Genomic DNA, 22349 nt, shown 5'->3' with positions numbered 1-22349 from the left:
GAGCGAGTCTCAAAAGGATTATATTGCAAAAGAGACTTCCAGTTCACACATAATCCCCCAGTTTTTTTGAGACGTAGAGCACAGTACATTTAAATAAATTTGACAAGTCACAACAAAGATATAATTTTACGGAAACACACACCAAGAGGCTTTATAAAATCATCTATCACTTCAGAGAACATCACTTAATGGCTAGAATAGGTGATTGGCTGAGTAATAATGGAGTAATGGATTATCTATGTCAAAGTTGACAGAATTAGACAAGTTAATACTGTCATTTTATTCTACAAGATGTATAATATATAGATTTGCACAATAAATAAGGCCCATCAGACCTGCCAATCCATGAGATCAACAACAATTGATAAAAATAATGGAAAGTTTGCAGCCTAGTCTTTAAAAGAAGCACACCCATCAAAATTATTATCCTATTGATTTATTGCAATCAAATTATACAGCCATTTGTACTTACAATTACTCATTTTACCCTACTACCCACTTAGACCTAATGGAAACCAAAAGAATTATGACATGAGGTGATTAAAAATGGACTAGCAGAATCCCTCTAAGCACTATGTAGTAACAGGAGATCAATTATCACTGTTTGACTCATAAGTCACAGCAAAAGTCATAGGCAGGGAGGAGGTGTGGAGCAGCTGGGTCAGGGGTTGAAGAGGGCAGTGATTTCTACAGGGATAAGACACTTCCTGTTCCTACATAGAGCAGAGAAAAGAAAATAATTATCTCTGTAGATGGGAGTGCTTCTTTAATAAGAAGGACATCTGCCCCACAGTGCCTGATCAGTACACTAACCTTCAGTTGTAACTTTACCCATTTATGATTGTAACAATTATTTTACAATTTACATTGAAGGTTGCCTTTGGTATAATTAATGTAAATTTGTATGATTATCTTTGTTGTTTAGTCAGTCTATAAAAATAAACAAATAGGCTAGATGATAAATAGTCTAGAAAACAAAAATTAAAATTGCCAAATAATACAATAACCCAACAGGTTAACGATCAAAATTTGTTTTAGCCTCATATTTACATATGACAAAGTATAAAATGTTCTGTAATTGACAGAATTACATTGATGAAGCCAATGCAAAGCAAATTGAAGTACAATTAGACTTAGTTGGCTCGGATACAAATTTCTGGCCAAGTTGCTACATAGTACAGTTGAGCAAAAAGATTTGTGGGACTCTGGATCAGCAGCCTTAATGGTAGTTCCTGGTTGCTAGACCAGAACATTGTGAACCTCCTACTATCTGCGACATTCTTGGTGTCTTCTGAATAGTAGGCCACCACAACATTATCCTTTTGTCATGCCACAATGTAATTACATTACAGTGCCTACTAATCAGAAGAAACACCAGGTATGCCACATGTACCAGAAGGTTCACAGAGCTCGACTCCAGCACAACCAAATCTTGGTCAACTGTACTAGTTTCTATTAATGTGACCATCATTCATGAAGTGATTCTGTAATGCTGGAGTCCCCAACCTGTGGTTCAGGAGCCACATGTAGCTAATGAGACCATGATGTATGGCTCATGTCTGTCTGCCAACTTGGTGAATTAGCACTAGATCTAGCAAACGGCTAAGAAAAGCAGGTTTTCAGGTGGTAACTTTTGTTAATAACCTCACATAGAGGAGCAGATCTGGATTCGAACATACTGACCTTACCATTGGAGAGATAAATTAAGTGGTACTCTATCAGAGGGGATTATTAACGCTGGATATGATAGCATGGTGGGATTGCTTATTGCAAGAAAACAAAATGGTACAGTACCCCTAGGTGCAAATATACCACCTTAATGTGATTTCTGTGGGGAAGCTTTGTCTGTCATTATACCGATAAAGGGGGCTATGTATCACTACTGTGGGAGAAGCTCAGGCAGGGGCTAGATGTAACTATTCGGGGGAGGAAGGGCAGAGGGGGTTCTGGATGTGAATCCCGACTCTCTCTCAGAGCTGAATGTGACTCTTGATATAAGAAAGGTTTTGGAGACCACTGCTGTAAGGAAAATCGAAGCATAGTGATCAATAGAACATTGTGTCTCTTATTTTGCAAATGTCTATGTATCTTCTTCGTCATCACTGACACCCATGTCATTTCCTCTACTCCGGAGGTCCTTTTTACTCTTCACATACTCCCGTTTTATATTTTCCAGTTCAACAAGTTCTGCTTTGAATTTTTCCATATGAGCTACACGACGATTCCTCACAAGCTTCATTGGGAAAGGATTCATTTCATTAAATGCAATAGTCATTAATTTCCTGAGAAAGTGAAATAAAGAGTATACAGCTTGTATATTAAAGCGCCAACAGGATTGGGTCTCTGTCACAAACTTTGCATGATTTATGCAACATACAAACACTTCTGAAAAAATAAATGAAAATCGATATATGTTGATCTATATCCTGACTACTTGTTTTATGTAATATGTAATTTTCTGATCATAGAAGCCCTTTAAAATTTAATATAACATTTTACTGGATGTCCTCTTTAGAACACAGGTCCTAATGTATCAAGACCAGCGTAGAAAAACAGGGAGGGGTGGACAAGTACACGCCTCTTAATGAATCAGGCATGGTGCAAAGTGGTCAAAGAAGTCCACGTCTCCAGTGAAAACACCCACTTGAACCTAACTTTAGTTAACTCATTAGTTGCCAAATAATTTGATTGATATTTCCGCAATTGAAATGTGAAATTTAAAGAAAACAATTTGTTCCACTCTGCAGCCACTATTAAATTGTGTGTTCAGTTCACCATGTAAAATTAGGTGACCAGTACTCTTGTTTTTATTTCAAGGTTAATTTCATTGCTGATATACTGTTTCAAGACATGTTATTGGCATAACTGATAATATGTATAAACGAACATAGGGCTACAAGGCTCTGGTCACACTGGTATTAAGGATTCTATTTTGAATAAGTCCATGATGATCCATTTGTTTTACTGATCAAAATGGAAGTGATCCCATAGAGATTTGTGGTCTTGTTACTAAAAAAGGTTAGGAGGCTATCCTGCCCACTAAACTGACTGAACAAAACCTAACTTAAGCCAAAGACAGGATAAAAAATAGTAAATTGCTCTAGAAATTTTTCTGGACAAAGTCAATTAAGAGAATAACTGGTCCAAAGACACTATTGTAAGTGCATGTCAGATTATGATGTGTTTACCTGCCATCACAAATAGTCTTGGTAAAGAATGAAAGGTACTGGTAGATTTCTGTTTCATTATTGAACTTTAAGATCTCTTCTTCATTGTACTTAAATATTGCAAGTGCATAACGAAAGATAACCTGTGAAAGAGAGGAAGTTTTATAACAAAGTAAACCAAATTTTTAGTCTTACGATTATAAAAATAGCGCATCAATGAGAGGAAATATGTATGTATGTACAGTATTACAGTATGTATATATGTATGTACAGTATGTATGTATGTGTATATAATATATATATATTATTGCTACTCACTTGGGAGCGATATGAGGTATCACAGGAACCATTTTATTTAAAAGTCAGGATGGCATATTTCAGTCCTCAATTACCACAACACATGAAAGCAAAAACAGCCCTTGTCTGGCACAAAGTGAAACAAAGTAAGAAGTCCGTTCAATAGTGCGGGTTCGTCCGCTTGACTTAGAGTCCAGCTTCTAAGTCCTTTTGCAAAGACACGCAATCCAGGAGTTCTACTCACCTCCATACACAGAACCATGTGTCAGATAAATGGGTCCAATTTTACAATGTGAACCACACCCAGGGGGTCGAGATATGGTGAGCAGTCGTCCAGCCAAAACTCTTGAGCTGCTCACAATAAGACCTGGCCCTAACATGGCCACTTAACCCCTCTTAGTACTATCTATACTAGAACATTATTCCAGGTTTATGTCACAGAGGACATGCATCTTTATGATACATATCCTGTGTCCAGCAGCCACTAGGGTTGAGCGACCTTGACTTTTTTAGGGTCGAGTCATGTTTCACGAAACCCGACTGTTGGAAAAGTCGAGTCGGGCGAAATCGGCCGATTACTGCGCAAAGTCGAGGATCGGCCGGAACACGAAACCATATGCACGTCAATGGGGATATTTTTTCTCTGTCTCTCTCTCTCTCTCTCTCTCTCTCTCCCCCTCCGTCCCAGCACAGAAAATTTCGTTTTACACATTCAAAATCGCTACTGCGCACAAGCGATAAAATGATGCGCGCCCTAACCCCTATGTCATCACTCTGCCCACGCTCCTTCATTGGCTGTAAAAATGGCGCTAAACGCGTCATACGAAACGCGACTTTGGCGCCAAGATCGCGTACCGCATGGCCGACCCCACACAGGGATCGGGTCGGGTTTCATGAGACGCCGACTTTACCAAAAGTCGGCGACTTATGAAAATGAACGATCCGTTTCGCTCAACCCTAGCAGCCACCTTGCATACCTCCCCACTCTGCCTAAAGCCGTGTTGCTTGGTACCTTCTACCACTAGATATGGGGTATCGGCATTACCATGTATCTTCCTGGCTCTATGTTCCACATAAAAGTAGAAATCTTGCAGGGCTAGAAATCAGCGGGTAACCAACATTTTTCCCCTTTTTGTCCCTTATCCACGACTGGGGCATGGTTTGACACTAACTAAAATTTTTGCCCTAAGAAATAGTATTACAATGTGTCCACCGCCCACTTTATGGCCAAGGATTCTTTTTTGGAATAATTTTTCTCACATGCCGAGAGTTTCCTATGCTCCTCTCTCTGTGTATCTCCTGAGAAATGACCACTCCTAATCCGACTTCTGAGGTGTCCGTTTGAAGTACAAATTCCATCTTAAAATTGGTGGCTACCAGGACTGACCGCTTACACAGAGCTACTTTCCGTTCCTGAAAGGCCGTCTCCCCCTCCAACATCCATTTGGCCATAACGGACTTTGACCGTTAAGGCGGTCGGTGAGGGGTGCAGCCACCATTCCAAAGTTTGGAATGAACCTCCTGTAGTACCCCATGATTTCCAGAAAGGCCCCATCTTGCTTTTTTTTTTCCTTTTTTTAGAGTGGTCTTGGCCAGTTCAGAATTGCGTCCACTTTATTGATCTGGGGTTTGATTTTCCCTTTACCTACTACATATCCAAGCTATTTAGTCTCCTCTTTCCACATTGCACATTTTTTTGCTTTTCTATACAGTACCCCACCTTCCTGGAAGCAAACACCACCTGCACCTTTCCCAGATGACGTCTCCAATCCAGGCTGAAGATTATGATATTGTGTAGGTATGCTGCAGTGTAATTCTAATGGAGTATGAGGAACCAGTCCATAGTCCTCTGGAAGGTATCCGGAGCTCCCTGCAGTCTGAGCAGCATCCGGACGTATTGGAAGCACCAATTGGGAGTGGAGAAAGCAGTCTTCTCCTTGGCTTCTTGTGACATGGGGATTTGCTAGTTGGGCTAGACCACGCATTCTTAGATTCCTCAATGACTGACATTTAGCATACGCTTCACTTTCTTGAGGATCAGTTCGCACTGGAGATGGTAAAACTGACATCTTCAGTTGTTTCATTTGCAAGGCCTTACACCGTACTCATCACCTTACTCATAACGGGTGTTCCTTGGTCGGTCAGGATCTCTGTCAGTCATGTCCGGGCAAAGATGTGGACCAACTCACAGGATATACTTATTGCTGAGGCGTTTCTTAGGCGAACCGCTTCTGGGTACCGTACAGAATAGTTGAGGACAACCAATATATCGATGCCCACAAGCAGACTGAACAAGGGCAACGACTAGCTCCATGGTAATTCGCTCAAATTGCACCTCTATGATGGGTAGCGGCACAATTTGGCATTTCAGATGGAAGAGATAAGAACGGTTATCTGGCAGGTGGGACAGGACTTGCAATACCTTAGGATTTCTCGGTCACATCTGGGCCAATAGAACCTCTGCGTGACCCGTTATTGGGTTTTGTTGACATCCAGATGGCCACCCAAGACATGTGAATGGGCCATGTCCATACCCTCCATGTATAGGGTCCTGGTACCAACAATTATTCCACTGTTTCCTCTCTGACCTTAGTGACCGAGTAGAATAAGTCCCTACTTATCATAAAATAAGGAAATCTGGTGTCAGCTCTTGGCTCTGAAAATATGCCGTTTATAACAGAGACCCAACTCTTAAAGAAGTGTTCAATAATGTAATTGTTAGGAGGACCCAAAAATTATGGCCCTCAAGAGGAACACCAAAACTAGTAGTCCAGTAATTGGCAGACCATTCACTTTTACGGGGCAAGCTTGAGGCCCCTCGCCTGGTGGACAGTCCGCCCTGCAGGCAGAAAATGAGTTGAACAAACAACGGCATCCCATGCTACAGTCTATTTGCTCGGTAATCAGGGGACAACGGGTGGCTATATGGCCTGGGCCATGACATTTCCAGCAAATTACATCCTCCGATGGGACTTTCAGCATAATTTCCGCAAACCCGTTGGATTTTAGACGCCTCCCCCTCTTTTCAGCATCCGCCCCTTGATGGAACCCCCAGTATGAAGTGGGTTGCCTACCCAAGAAACCCTCATACCTTTCGATCAGTCCAACCAAGTCAACGAGATTCCGGGGATCTCCTTGGGTAACTGCATCGCCCTCAGAAGGGAGTGCATGTCCATTACAACTCGCTCCACCATCTGCACTGGGGTAGAGGACTGCGACTGCAACCACTTTTGGACGAGGTTCAGCAGATCAAAGATTTGGGAGCAAGAGGGCTTGTCACGGTGATATGTCCAGCAGTGTACCCATTATGCCCTGACAGTCTTTGTCACTCCCAAACCTGCCAATATTTTCATTTTCAATTTTGCATATTCTTTTGTGTCCTGTAAGGATAAATCATAGTAGGCCTTTTGTGGATCTCCTGGTAAGTATGGCGACAGGACTTCAGCTCACTACTCTGATGGGAGTTTCTTCCTATCCGTGACTGAAAAATGATTAAGAAGGTCTCTATGTTGTCACCTGAGGTAATTTTCTGCAAGGTTCTCCTCACTGCCTTCTGGACAGGGAAATCATTAGCTGACCTTGGAGTCGAAGCTGCAGCCGTGCTATGAAAAGGCTTTATGAGTAATTCAACCTGCTGCTGCTGTTATCGGTGCTGGTTTTTTTGCTGCTGCTGTTGGAGCGGTTGCTGGTGCTGCTGCTGTTGGAGCTGTTGCATACACAGCTCGTGTGTCTCCTTTTGTGCCAGCTGTTGTTGCTGCTGCAGCTGGTGCTGTGCTCGTACCAGGTGTTTAATAAGGTCCTCCATGCCAACTGACATTGCTCTCTGGCTTTTAGATGCCTTAATCTAAGACATGCAGTACTTGTGTAGCAGTCACACCTGTTCCATTGTTCGGGATGCAAAGAAAAACCCACAAATAACATCAGCAGAAATTTGCACTCATCATCCCGGAAGCTGCGCATGGGACGTACTTGGACGTTCCAACATGACAATGATCCAAAACACAAGGCCAAGTCGACCTGTCATTGGCTGCAGCAGAACAAAGTGAAGGTTATGGAGTGGCAATCTCAGTCTCCTGACCTCAATATCATTGAGCCACTCTGGGGAGATCTCAAGCTCGCAGTTCATGCTAGACAGCCCAGGAATTTACAGGAACTGGAGGCTTTTTGCCAAGAAGAGTGGGCAGCTTTACCTTCTGAGAAAATAAAGAAGCTCATCCACAACTACCACAAAATACTTCAAGCTGTCATTGATGTTAGAGGGGGCAATACACGGTATTAAGAAACGGGGTATGTGAACTTTTGCTCAGGGTCATTTGGATGTTTTGGGTTGTCATTATGATTTAAAAAGAGAAAACACAGTAGTTTGACAATAAATGGCTTCACCCAACCACTAACCATGACTGGAGAAAAAGGCGTTATCATTCATATTTTCTGAAAAAAAGGCCAAGAAAGCAAAAATTCTGCCTGGGTATGTAAACTTTTGAGCACAACTGTAAAAACAGCCCTTTACAAAGTGAAACAAAGTAAACAGTCCACACAATAGTGCGGTTCACTTGGCTTAGATTCCAGCTTCTTAATCCTCCATACACAGAACCATGTGTCAATTAACCCCTTTCAGTACTATGTGTACTAGAGCATTGCTCCAGGATATCCCAGAGGACATGCACCTTTGTGATACATATCTCACAAGCACTATCACCCAGCTACCTTACAATATATTTTTTGTATAATATATATATATATATATATATATATATAGCATCGTGATTACTCGCTAATCCCGCCCCTGCACAGTAGCTCCGCCCCCACACATCAACACACATAATCCCGCCCCCCACCCCATTGTTACACACAATCCCGCCCCCACCACATTACCACACACAATCCCGCCCCCCACATTACAACACACAATCCTACCCCCCCACCACATTACCACACACAATCCCGCCCCCCCACCACATTACCACACACAATCCCGCCCCACCACCACATTACCAAACACAATCCCGCCCCCCACCACATTACCACACATAATCCCGCCCCCCCACAACATTACCACACATAATGCCGCCCCCCCACCACATTGCCAAACATAATCCCGCCCCCACCACATTACCACACACAATCCCGCCCCCTACATTACCACACACAATCCCGCCCCCCACCACATTACCACACACAATCCCGCCCCCTCACCACATTACCACACATAATCCCGCCCCCACCACATTACCACAGATAATCCCACCCCCCACCACATTACCACACATAATCCTGCCCCTCACCACATCACAGATAATCCCGCCCCATGCAAAGTAGCTCCACCCCCCACCCCATCACCACACATAATAACGCCCCCCACCACATTACCACACATAATCCCGCCCCTCCTCCACATTACCACACATAATCCCGCCCCCCCACCACATTACCACACATAATCCCACCCCCACCACATTACCACACAATCCCACCCCCACATTACCACACATAATCCCGCCCCCCCACCACATTACCACACACAATCCTGCCCCCCACCACATTACCACATAATCCCACCCCACATTGCCACACGAGGCTCCATCCCCACACATTACCACACAAGGCTCCATCCCCACACATTACCACAAGAGGCTCCGTCCCCCCACATTACCACACAAGGCTCTGTACCCACACATTACCACACGAGGCTCCGTCCCCACACATTACCACACAAGGCAGTGTCCCCACACATTACCATACGAGGCTCTGTCGCTCCACATTACCACACGAGGCTCCGTCCCCACACATTACCACACGAGGCTGCGTCCGCACACATTACCACACGAGGCTCTGTCCCCACACATTACCACATGAATCCAGTTTGCTTTTGATTTTGCACTGTGAATAAAATGTATTAGTATTATTCTGAGTTTTAATTATTATTATTGTTATTAACTTCATTTTAAGTTAATTTACCACCTGCATAAGCGCTATTGAATGTTGTCATTATTTACTTTAGTTTAATCACTAGCAGCGTTAATTAGATAGCAATGAGCATGCCGAGGGTTAGCTGGCCGGAAACAGCTAGTATATATATATATATATATATATATATACTAGCTGTACTACCCGGCTTCGCCCGGGTTAATGACTGCTGTTAGCAAAATAGAATGTGTTAACAAAAATTTATTCTGCACACAAAAACCACAAAACAAATAGATAGAAATGTAATTATTAAAAGGCAAAAACTAAGCAAATAGAAGCATTTCACAACATATATTAGCTTTGTTATACTGAGAATGTCTTTGTTGCCTATATTAACCAATCAGAGCTCAGGTTAATTAACTGTAGCAAAATAGAAGCTGAGCTGTGATTGGTTGCTATTGGCAGCCTGATAAATCCCCAGCCAACAGGAAGCCCTCCCCCCTGGCAGTATATATTAGCTCACACATACACATAATAGACAGGTCATGTGACTGACAGCTGCCGTATTTCCTATATGGTACATTTGTTGCTCTTGTAGTTTGCTTATTAATCAGATTTTTATTTTTGAAGGACAATACCAGACTTGTGTGTGTTTTAGGGCGAGTTTTATGTGTCAAGTTGTGTGTGTTGAGTTGCGTGTGGCGACATGCATGTAGCGACTTTTGTGAGATGAGTTTTGTGTGGCGACATGCGTGTAGCAACATTTTGTGTGTTGAGTTGCATGTGACAGGTTAGTGTAGCAAGTTGTGTGCAGCAAGATTTGTGCATGGCGAGTTTTGCGCGTGGCGAGTTTTATGTGTGGTGCATTTTGAGTATGTGCAAGTTTTGTGTGAGGCAACTTTTGCATGTGGTGCAACTTTTGTACATGTGGCAATTTTTCTGTGTGTGCAAGTTTTGCATGAGGTGAGTTTTCCATGAGGTGAGTTTTGCACGTGTGGCGAGTTTTGCGTGAGCCTAGTTTTGCATATGGCGAGTTTTGCATGTAGCGAGTTTTGAGTGGTGACTTTTGTGTTTCGACTTTTATGTGGCGAGGTTGGTGTGTGTGTGTGGTGAAATGTGTGCTGAGGGTGGTATATGTGTTCAAGCACGTGGTAGTGTGTGGCGCATTTTGTGTTTGTGTTCATATCCCCGTGTGTGGTGAGTATCCCATGTCGGGGCCCCACCTTAGCAACTGTACGGTATATACTCTTTGTCGCCATCGCTCTCATTCTTTAAGTCCTCATTGTTCACATCTGGCAGCTGTCAATTTTCCTCCAACACTTTTCCCTTCACTTTTTCCCCATTATGTAGATAGGAGCAAAATTGTTTGGTGAATTGGAACGCGCGGGGTTAAAATTTCACCTCACAACATAGCCTATGACGCTCTCGGGGTCCAGACGTGTGACTGTGCAAAATTTTGTGGCTGTAGCTGCGACGGTACAGATGCCAATCCCGGACATACACACATACATACATACACACATTCAGCTTTATATATTAGATATACCTGTATGTAATCTCCTGTATATAGTATATACCTGTGTGTCATCTCACCTATATATAGTATATATCTGTGTGTCATCTCCTGTATATAGTATATACCTGTATGTCATCTCCTCCTATACATAGCATATACCTGTGTCATCTCCTCCTGTATATACTATATACCTGTAGGTAATCTGCTCCTGTATATAGTATATACCTGTGTGTCATCTCCTCCTGTATATAGTATATACCTGTATGTCATCTCCTCCTGTATGTAGTATGTACCTGTATGTCATCTCCTCCTCTATATAGTATATACCTGTGTGTCATCTCTCCTGTATATAGTATATATCTGTGTGTCATCTCCTCCTGTATATAGTATATACCTGTGTGTCATCTCCCCTGTAAATAGTATATACCTGTGTGTCATCTCCTGTATATAGTATATAGCTGTATGCCATCTCCTCCTGTATTAGCCCTCGTTCACACGTTATTTGGTCAGTATTTTTACCTCAGTATTTGTAAGCTAAAATGGCAGCCTGATAAATCCCCAGCCAACAGTAAGCCCACCCCCTGGCAGTATATATTAGCTCACACATACACATAATAGACTGGTCATGTGACTGACAGCTGCCGGATTCCTATATGGTACATTTGTTGCTCTTGTAGTTTGTCTGCTTATTAATCAGATTTTTATTTTTGAAGGATACCAGACTTGTGTGTGTTTTAGGGCGAGTTTCGTGTGTCAAGTTGTGTGTGTTGAGTTGCGTGTGGCGACATGCATGTAGGGACTTTTGTGAGATGAGTTTTGTGTGGCGACATGCGTGTAGCAACTTTTTGTGTGTCGAGTTGCATGTGACAGGTTAGTGTAGCAAGTTGTGTGCAGCAAGTTTTGCGCATGGCGAGTTTTGCGCGTGGCGAGTTTTATGTGTGGTGCCTTTTGAGTATGTGCAAGTTTTGTGTGAGGCAACTTTTGCATGTGTTGCAACTTTTGTGCATGTGGCAATTTTTCTGCGTGTGGCAATTTTTCTGCGTGTGCAAGTTTTGCGTGTGGCGAGTTTTGCACGTGTGGCGAGTTTTGCATGTGGAGAGTTTTGCGCGTGGCGAGTTTTGAGCGGCGACTTTTGTGTTTCTACTTTTATGTGGCGAGGTTGGTGTATGTGTGGTGAAATGTGCACTGAGGGTGGTATATGTGTTCGAGCACGTGGTAGTGTGTGGCGCATTTTGTGTGTGTGTTCATATCCCCGTGGTGGTGTGATTATCCCATGTTGGGGCCCCACCTTAGCAACTGTACAGTATATACTCTTTGGTGCCATCGCTGTCATTCTTTAAGTCCCCCTTGTTCACATCTGGCAGCTGTTAATTTGCCTCCAACACTTTTCCTTTCATTTTTTCCCCATTATGTAGATAGGGGCAAAATTGTTTGGTGACTTGGAAAGCGCGGGGTTAAAATTTCACCTCACAATATAGCTTTGACGCTCTCAGGGTCCAGACGTGTGACTGTGCAAAATTTTGTGCCTGTAGCTGCGACGCCTCCAACACTTTTCCTTTCACTTTTTCCCCATTATGTAGATAGGGGCAAAATTGTTTGGTGAATTGGAAAGCGCGGGGTTAAAATTTCACCTCACAACATAGCCTATGACGCTCTCGGGGTCCAGACGTGTGACTGTGCAAAATTTTGTGGCTGTAGCTGCTACGGTTCAGATGCCAATCCCGGACATACATACATACATACATACATACACACACACACACATTCAGCTTTATATATTAGATATATATATATATATATATATATATATATATATATATATATCTATATATATATATATATCTATATATATATATATATATATATATATATATCTATATATATATATATGAGGCATCGTGATTACTCGCTAATCCCGCCCCCTGCACAGTAGCTCCGCCTCCCACCACATCACCGCACACAATCCCGCCCCCACCACATCACCGCACACAATCCCGCCCCCACCACATCACCGCGCACAATCTCGCCCCCCAACCCATCACCGCACACAATCCCGCCCCCCACCCCATCACCACCCACAATACCGCCCCCCACCCCATCACCACCCACAATCCCGCCCCCCCCCACCCCATCACCACCCACAATCCCGCCCCCCCACCCCATCACCACCCACAATCCCGCCCCCCCACCCCATCACCACCCACAATACCGCCCCCTCACCCCATCACCACCCACAATCTCACCCACCCCATCACCACCCACAATCCCGCTCCCCCACCCCATCACCACCCACAATACCTCCCCCCCACCCCATCACCACCCACAATCCCGCCCCCCAACCCCTTCACCACCCACAATCCCGCCCCTCCACCCCATTACCACCCGTAATCCCGCCCCCCCACATTGCCACATGTAATCCCGCCCCCCCACCACATTACCACACATAATTCCGAACCCAACACATTACCACACACAATCCCGCCCCACATCACCACACACAATCCCGCCCCCCACCACATCACCACACATAATCCCGCCCCCCCCACCACATCACCACACATAATCCCGCCCCCCACCACATCACTACACATAATCCCGCCCACTACATCACCACACTACCACACAAAATCCCCCCACCACATTACCACACATAATCTCACCCCTCACCACATTACCACACATAATCTCACCCCTCACCACATTACCACACATAATCCCGCCCCCCACCACATTACCACACATATTCCCGCCCCACCACATTACCACACATAATCCCACCCAACCATATTACCACACACAATCCCGTCCCCACACCACATTACCACACATAATCCTGCCTCCATCCACATTACCACACATAATCCCGCCTCCCACCACATTACCACCCATAATCCCGCCCCCACATTACCACACATAATCCCGCCCCCCCACATTACCACACATAATCCCGCCCCCCCACATTACCACACATAATCCCGCCCCCCCACATTACCACACATAATCCCGCCCCCCCACCACATTATGACACACAATCCCATCCCCACACATTAAATTGTACCTGGTAGAAGTCAAGGAAAGATCTTTGAAAATGACGAAAATGACTATACATTTAATTGTGTTTACAGAGAAATTTTTACTTAATTTATGTTTCGTTATGAAATTTGTTTAGATGATGGAATGAATAAAAAATGCACATCTTACTGAATCCAGTTTGTTTTTGATTTTACACTGTGAATAAAATGTATTTTTAGTATTATTCAGATTTTTAATGATTATTATTGTTATTAACTTCATTTTAAGTTAAATTACCACCTGTGTAAGCGCTATTGAATGTTGTCATTATTTACTTTAGTTTAATCACCAGCAGCGTTAATTAGATAGCAATGAGCGTGCCGAGCGTTAGCTGGCTGGAAACATCCAGTACATATACAGTGGGGCAAAAAAGTATTTAGTCAGTCAGCAATAGTGCAAGTTCCACCACTTAAAAAGATGAGAGGCGTCTGTAATTTACATCATAGGTAGACCTCAACTATGGGAGACAAACTGAGACAAAAAAATCCAGAAAATCACATTGTCTGTTTTTTTATCATTTTATTTGCATATTATGGTGGAAAATAAGTATTTGGTCAGAAACAAATAATCAAGATTTCTGGCTCTCACAGACCTGTAACTTCTTCTTTAAAAGTCTCCTCTTTCCTCCACTCATTACCTGTAGTAATGGCACCTGTTTAAACTTGTTATCAGTATAAAAAGACACCTGTGCACACCCTCAAACAGTCTGACTCCAAACTCCACTATGGTGAAGACCAAAGAGCTGTCAAAGGACACCAGAAACAAAATTGTAGCCCTGCACCAGGCTGGGAAGACTGAATCTTGCAATAGCCAACCAGCTTGGAGTGAAGAAATCAACAGTGGGAGCAATAATTAGAAAATGGAAGACATTCAAGACCACTGATAATCTCCCTCGATCTGGGGCTCCACGCAAAATCCCACCCCGTGGGGTCAGAATGATCACAAGAACGGTGAGCAAAAATCCCAGAACCACGCGGGGGGACCTAGTGAATGAACTGCAGAGAGCTGGGACCAATGTAACAAGGCCTACCATAAGTAACACACTACGCCACCATGGACTCAGATCCTGCAGTGCCAGACGTGTCCCACTGCTTAAGCCAGTACATGTCCGGGCCCGTCTGAAGTTTGCTAGAGAGCATTTGGATGATCCAGAGGAGTTTTGGGAGAATGTCCTATGGTCTGATGAAACCAAACTGGAACTGTTTGGTAGAAACACAACTTGTCGTGTTTGGAGGAAAAAGAATACTGAGTTGCATCCATCAAACACCATACCTACTTGTAAAGCATGGTGGTGGAAACATCATGCTTTGGGGCTGTTTCTCTGCAAAGGGGCCAGGACGACTGATCCGGGTACATGAAAGAATGAATGGGGCCATGTATCGTGAGATTTTGAGTGCAAACCTCCTTCCATCAGCAAGGGCATTGAAGATGAAGGTCTACCTATGATGTAAATTACAGACGCCTCTCATCTTTTTAAGTGGTGGAACTTGCACTATTGCTGACTAAATACTTTTTTGCCCCACTGTTTATACATTCACACATACACACACAACAAAGCTACATTTGTGCTATATTATAGTAGGCAGAATGCTTCTGTGCTATTGGAGCGGCCCCGAAACGCAGGGCAGCAGGGTACCTGGTACCGGGTCTCTCGGTTCTAGGGATGTCACGGTGGCCTGACCCGGTCCGTGGTCCTGCTAAGGGTCGCCCAATAAAAGGTGTAGGTGACGGTGTAGGTCGCAGTAAATAACGAGGACACGGGGTTGCAGTCTCTTTACCTCTTTACTGAAGGCTTCGGCATCCACAATCCAGAGCACTGCTAACAGGGCTGGCTGAGACCGGCCGGTCCAAAGGCACATCCAGAGTTCCCTTTGCAGGTGGAAATCAGTAGCCTACCTACTAGCGCCTGGGTGTTGTAGTACTTCCCTGCTGAGTACCACGGGATAGTCCTCACAACTGTCGTGTATGTTTCTGTTCTTTCTCTCTCCGTCCCCCAGATGATATGAATAGGACGCACCCGTATGATGGGGTAGGCCTGGAGTTATTTTATAGGGACCCTAGAGACGCCCCTCTCCCACAATTGCCTCCGTTGTCTTCATTAGGTGTAAAAGGTGAGACAGCCAACCTAAAGTTAACTGCCCTGCAGTTGGTTCGAAGTAATGCGTAGAGCCTATTACTTCCTCGGCGTTCCGGCTGCTGGCTACGCGCCTCAGTAGGATGTTGCCGATCTCGGGGCACGACTCCTACTGGTTCTATCGCCTTTGTGCTGTGATCCAGTTTCTCACTTCTCCACAATATCCTTTGCTTCGTGTCCTTTCTTAAGATGCCGCCGCATTGAGGTGCAGGCACGGCTCCGTAATGATCTGTCCTTTCGCTAGGCCACTGTCAGGATCCCACCCCTGACAGGGACCTGTTATGATCTTAGTGGCAAGGATCGCAAGTTAGACTAGCTAAGTAACTAAACCGACGACCAGCTCTGGGGAAGTGGTATCTGGATTGACCGCAACCTGATCCTATCAGCAAACAACTATAGGCAGCCGTGGAACGTTACCTGGAAATCCTAGACGTCTCTTCACGGCCTGAGAAACTACCTATTCCTAGAGGTAAAGTAAAGTCCTTACTTGCCTCAGAGAAATGACCCCAAAGATATAGAAAAGCCCCCCACAAATATTAACGGTGAGTTAAGGGGAAAGCACAAACGCAGAGATTAAATAGATTTAGCAAATGAGGCCCGCTAACACTAGATAGCAGAAAATAGGAAGGGAGCTGTGCGGTCAATAGAAAACCCTAAGCAAAATATCCACGCAGAGATTGCTTGAGCCTCCGCACCAACTAACGGTGCGGGGGAAGCAACTCCGTACCCCAGAGCTTACCAGCAGCAAGAACTCACATATTAGCAAGCTGGACCTAACTCATCATACACTGAAATCATATTGCAGACTGATGAGCAAAAAATAATCAAACAGAAACTTAGCTTCTCCAGAAGAGACTGAAAACGAAGATACTCAGGGGAGATCAGAATAGCACTGAATACATCGACAGCCGGCAACAAGTGGAGGTGAAGCAGAGCTAAATAGGAAACTCCCTAGTGCATAACGAGGCAGCTGATCCAGCCACAGATCCGCAGGATAACAAACAAAGCCACCAGGGGGAGCCCAAAAACAAAACTCACACAATACCACCTGTGACCACAAGAGGGAGCCCGAAAACAGAGTTCACAACAGTACCCCCCCCTTGAGGAGGGGTCACCGAACCCTCATCAAAAACCCCCAGGGCGATCAGGGTGAGCCACATGGAAGGCACGAACCAAATCAGCCGCATGAACATCAGAGGCGACAACCCAGGAATTATCCTCCTGACCATAGCCCTTCCACTTAACCAAATACTGAAGCCTCCGTCTAGAAATACGAGAATCCAAGATCTTCTCCACCACGTATTCCAATTCTCCCTCAACCAGCACAGGGGCAGGAGGCTCAACCGAAGGAACCACAGGCACCACATACCTCCGCAACAACGACCGATGGAACACATTATGAATAGCAAACGATGCTGGGAGGTCCAAACGAAATGACACAGGGTTAAGGACTTCCAAAATCTTATAAGGACCGATAAACCGAGGCTTGAACTTAGGAGAGGAGACCTTCATAGGAACAAAGCGAGAAGACAACCACACCAAGTCCCCAACACGAAGTCGGGGACCCACACAGCGACGGCGGTTGGCAAAGCGCTGAGCCTTCTCTTGTGACAGCTTCAAATTGTCCACCACATGATCCCAGATCTGATGCAACCTATCCACCACAAGATCCACTCCAGGACAGTCAGAAGGCTCCACCTGACCCGAGGAAAAACGAGGATGAAACCCCGAATTACAAAAAAAAGGCGAAACCAAAGTAGCAGAACTAGCCCGATTATTAAGGGCAAATTCGGCCAATGGCAAAAAAGCCACCCAGTCGTCCTGATCAGCAGAAACAAAACATCTTAAATAGGTTTCCAAGGTCTGATTAGTTCGCTCGGTCTGGCCATTCGTCTGAGGATGGAAGGCCGACGAAAAAGACAAATCAATGCCCATCTTAGCACAAAAGGTCCGCCAAAATCTAGACACAAACTGGGATCCTCTGTCGGAAACAATATTCTCAGGGATCCCGTGCAAACGAACCACATTTTGAAAAAACACCGGAACCAACTCGGAGGAGGAAGGCAACTTAGGCAAGGGCACCAAATGGACCATCTTAGAAAAACGATCACACACCACCCAGATGACAGACATTCTCTGAGAGACAGGGAGATCTGAAATAAAGTCCATGGAAATGTGCGTCCAAGGCCTCTTCGGGACAGGCAAAGGTAACAGCAAACCACTGGCACGAGAACAGCAAGGCTTAGCCCGAGCACAAATTCCATAAGACTGCACAAAGGAACGCACATCCCGCGACAAGGAAGGCCACCAAAAGGACCTGGCCACCAAATCTCTGGTACCAAATATTCCAGGATGGCCTGCCAACACCGAAGAATGAACCTCGGAAATAACTCTGTTGGTCCATCTATCTGGGACAAACAGTCTCTCCGGTGGACAACGGTCAGGTCTATCCGCCTGAAACTCCTGCAGCACTCGTCGCAAATCTGGGGAGATGGCAGACAAAATCACCCCTTCTCTGAGGATACCAGCCGGCTCAGAATCTCCAGGAGAGTCAGGCACAAAACTCCTAGAAAGAGCATCAGCCTTCACATTCTTCGAACCAGGCAGATACGAGACCACGAAATCAAAACGAGAGAAAAACAACGACCAACGAGCCTGTCTAGGATTCAGCCGCTTGGCCGACTCGAGATAAATCAGATTTTTGTGATCAGTCAAGACCACCACACGATGCTTAGCTCCCTCGAGCCAATGTCGCCACTCCTCAAATGCCCACTTCATAGCCAACAACTCCCGATTACCGACATCATAATTCCGCTCGGCAGGCGAAAACTTTCTTGAAAAGAAAGCACATGGCTTCATCACAGAGCCATCAGAGCTTCTCTGCGACAAAACAGCCCCCGCTCCAAACTCAGAAGCATCAACCTCGACCTGGAAAGGAAGAGAGACATCCGGCTGACACAAGACCGGAGCCGAGGAAAACCGGCGCTTCAGCTCCCGAAAGGCCTCCACAGCCGCAGGAGACCAATTAGTAACATCAGAACCCTTCTTGGTCAAATCCGTCAAAGGTTTAACCACGCCAGAAAAATTAGCGATGAAGCGACGGTAAAAATTTGCAAAACCCAAGAACTTCTGAAGACTCTTAACAGATGTAGGCTGAGTCCAGTCATGAATAGCCTGAAACTTGACTGGGTCCATCTCAATAGTAGAAGGGGAAAAAATGAAACCCAAAAAAGAAACCTTCTGGACTTCAAAAAGACATTTTGAGCCCTTCACAAATAAAGCATTGGTACGCAGGACCTGAAACACCATCCTGACCTGCTTAACATGGGACTCCCAATCATCAGAAAAAAACAGAATATCATCCAGATACACAATCATAAATTTATCCAGATACTCGCGGAAGATGTCGTGCATGAAAGACTGAAAGACAGAAGGAGCGTTAGAAAGTCCAAAAGGCATCACCAAGTACTCGAAATGGCCTTCGGGCGTATTAAATGCAGTTTTCCATTCATCACCCTGCTTAATACGCACAAGGTTATACGCACCACGAAGATCTATCTTGGTGAACCAACTAGACCCCCTAATGCGAGCAAACAGATCAGATAACAATGGCAAAGGATACTGAAATTTGACCGTGATTTTATTTAGAAGGCGATAATCAATACAAGGTCTCAGGGAACCATCCTTCTTAGCCACAAAAAAGAATCCCGCACCCAGAGGGGAGGAGGAGGGGCGAATAAGTCCTTCCTCCAGAGACTCCTTTATATAGCTCCGCATAGCAGCATGCTCCGGCACTGACAAATTGAAAAGTCGTCCCTTAGGAAACTTACTACCAGGAATCAAATTTATAGCACAATCACAATCCCTATGAGGAGGTAGAGAACTGAGTTTGGGCTCATCAAATACATCCTGGTAGTCCGACAAAAACGCAGGGACTTCAGAATGAGTGGATGAAGCAATTGACACCACAGGAGTGTCGCCATGAATTCCCTGGCAACCCCAACTTGACACAGACATTGCTTTCCAATCCAGGACTGGATTATGAGTCTGCAACCATGGCAGACCCAACACGACAACATCATGCAAATTATGCAGAACAAGAAAGCGAATCACCTCCTGATGAACAGGAGTCATGCACATGGTCAGTTGCGTCCAGTACTGAGGTTTATTCATAGCCAATGGTGTAGCATCAATACCCCTTAGTGGAATAGGGAATTTTAAAGGCTCCAAAACAAAACCACAGCGCCGGGCAAATGACAAATCCATCAGGCTCAGGGCAGCACCTGAATCTACAAAAGCCATAACCGGGTAAGATGACAGGGAACAAATCAGGGTAACAGACAAAATGAACTTAGGCTGTAAAGTACCGATGGTGACAGATTTATCAATCTTTTTTGTGCGCTTAGAGCATGCTGAGATAACATGAGCTGAGTCACCACAGTAAAAGCACAACCCATTTTGCCGTCTATAATTTTGCCGTTCACTTCTGGTCCAAATTCTATCACATTGCATAGACTCAGGTGTCTGTTCAGAAGACACCGCCAAATGGTGCGCAGGTTTGCGCTCCCGCAAACGCCGATCAATCTGAATGGCCAGAGTCATTGACTCATTCAGACCTGCAGGCGTAGGGAACCCCACCATGACATTCTTAATGGCTTCAGAAAGACCCTTTCTGAAATTTGCAGCCAGGGCACACTCATTCCATTGAGTAAGCACCGACCATTTCCGAAATTTCTGGCAATACACCTCTGCTTCATCTTGCCCCTGAGGGCCAACAAAGCTTTTTCAGCCTGGTTCTCAAGATTAGGTTCCTCATAGAGCAATCCAAGGGCCAGAAAAAACGCATCCACACTGAGCAATGCAGGATCCCCTGGCGCCAATGCGAAGGCCCAATCTTGAGGGTCGCCGCGCAAGAAAGAAATAATAATCTTAACTTGCTGAACGGAATCACCAGAGGAACGAGGTTTCAAAGAAAGAAACAATTTGCAATTGTTCTTAAAATTCAGGAACCTAGATCTATCTCCAGAAAACAACTCCGGAATAGGTATTCTAGGCTCTGACATAGGACTGTGAACAACAAAATCCTGAATACTTTGTACCCATGCAGCAAGATGATCTACACTGGAGGCCAAACTCTGGATATCCATGTCAGCAGCTGAACTCAGAGCCACACCAAGATTAAGAGGAGGAGAGAAGCTAGACACACAGCAGCTAGACACACGGCAAAAAAAAAAAAAAAAAAATTCCTCAAGGCTTCTCGTCTCCTGCTTCTGCCATGCAATTAACACTTTATGGGCCAGCTGTACTGTTATGATCCTAGTGGCAAGGATCGCAAGTTAGACTAGCTAAGTATCTAAACCGATGACCAGCTCTGGGGAAGTGGTATCTGGATTGACCGCAACCTGATCCTATCCGCAAACAACTATAGGCAGCCGTGGAACGTTACCTGGAAATCCTAGACGTCTCTTCACGGCCTGAGAAACTACCTATTCCTAGAGGGAAAGTAAAGTCCTTACTTGCCTCAGAGAAATGACCCCAAAGATATAGAAAAGCCCCCCACAAATATTAACGGTGAGTTAAGGGGAAAGCACAAACGCAGAGATGAAATAGATTTAGCAAATGAGGCCCGCTAACACTAGATAGCAGAAAATAGGAAGGGAGCTGTGCGGTCAATAGAAAACCCTAAGCAAAATATCCACGCAGAGATTGCTCGAGCCCCCGCACCAACTAACGGTGCGGGGGAAGCAACTCCGTACCCCAGAGCTTACCAGCAGCAAGAACTCACATATTAGCAAGCTGGACCTAACTCATCATACACTGAAATCATATTGCAGACTGATGAGCAAAAAATAATCAAACAGAAACTTAGCTTCTCCAGAAGAGACTGAAAACGAAGATACTCAGGGGAGATCAGAATAGCACTGAATACATCGACAGCCGGCAACAAGTGGAGGTGAAGCAGAGCTAAATAGGAAACTCCCTAGTGCATAACGAGGCAGCTGATCCAGCCACAGATCCGCAGGATAACAAACAAAGCCACCAGGGGGAGCCCAAAAACAAAACTCACAATACCACCTGTGACCACAAGAGGGAGCCGAAAACAGAGTTCACAACAGGGACCCCACTGAATCTTCCCAAGTAATGCTCTCCTCTCACTAGATGTTACCTGGGCAAAACCCAGTCAGCTTCTCCCTAACTTCTTATCCAACCCCCAGTTTTACCAGAGTGTGAGGAGTGGCCTAATACATAGAACCCT

At 44.9% G+C, this 22349-nt stretch overlaps 1 protein-coding gene across 3 annotated transcripts in view; it reads right to left on the bottom strand.

Annotated features, from left to right (window-relative positions):
- Nucleotides 1-425: 425 nt before the first annotated feature.
- The window catches only part of TBC1D2 (TBC1 domain family member 2), a 185173-nt gene continuing 163249 nt past the window's right edge, over nucleotides 426-22349 (bottom strand). For all 3 annotated transcript variants that reach the window (XM_077273736.1, XM_077273750.1, XM_077273743.1), the window contains exons 13-14: nucleotides 3189-3310; nucleotides 426-2282 (exon numbers count right to left, since the gene is read on the bottom strand). In XM_077273736.1, the coding sequence (XP_077129851.1) occupies nucleotides 2081-2282; nucleotides 3189-3310 (324 nt within the window). In that variant the 3' untranslated portion in view covers nucleotides 426-2080. The remainder of the gene's footprint in view (nucleotides 2283-3188; nucleotides 3311-22349) is intronic.

This window comes from Ranitomeya variabilis, chromosome 1 (genome assembly GCF_051348905.1).
Source record: "Ranitomeya variabilis isolate aRanVar5 chromosome 1, aRanVar5.hap1, whole genome shotgun sequence".
In the NCBI taxonomy this organism is placed as follows: Eukaryota; Metazoa; Chordata; class Amphibia; order Anura; family Dendrobatidae; genus Ranitomeya; species Ranitomeya variabilis.
The sequence above is the reverse complement of the archived record's forward strand: the minus strand, read 5'-3'. Positions and strand labels throughout refer to the sequence as shown.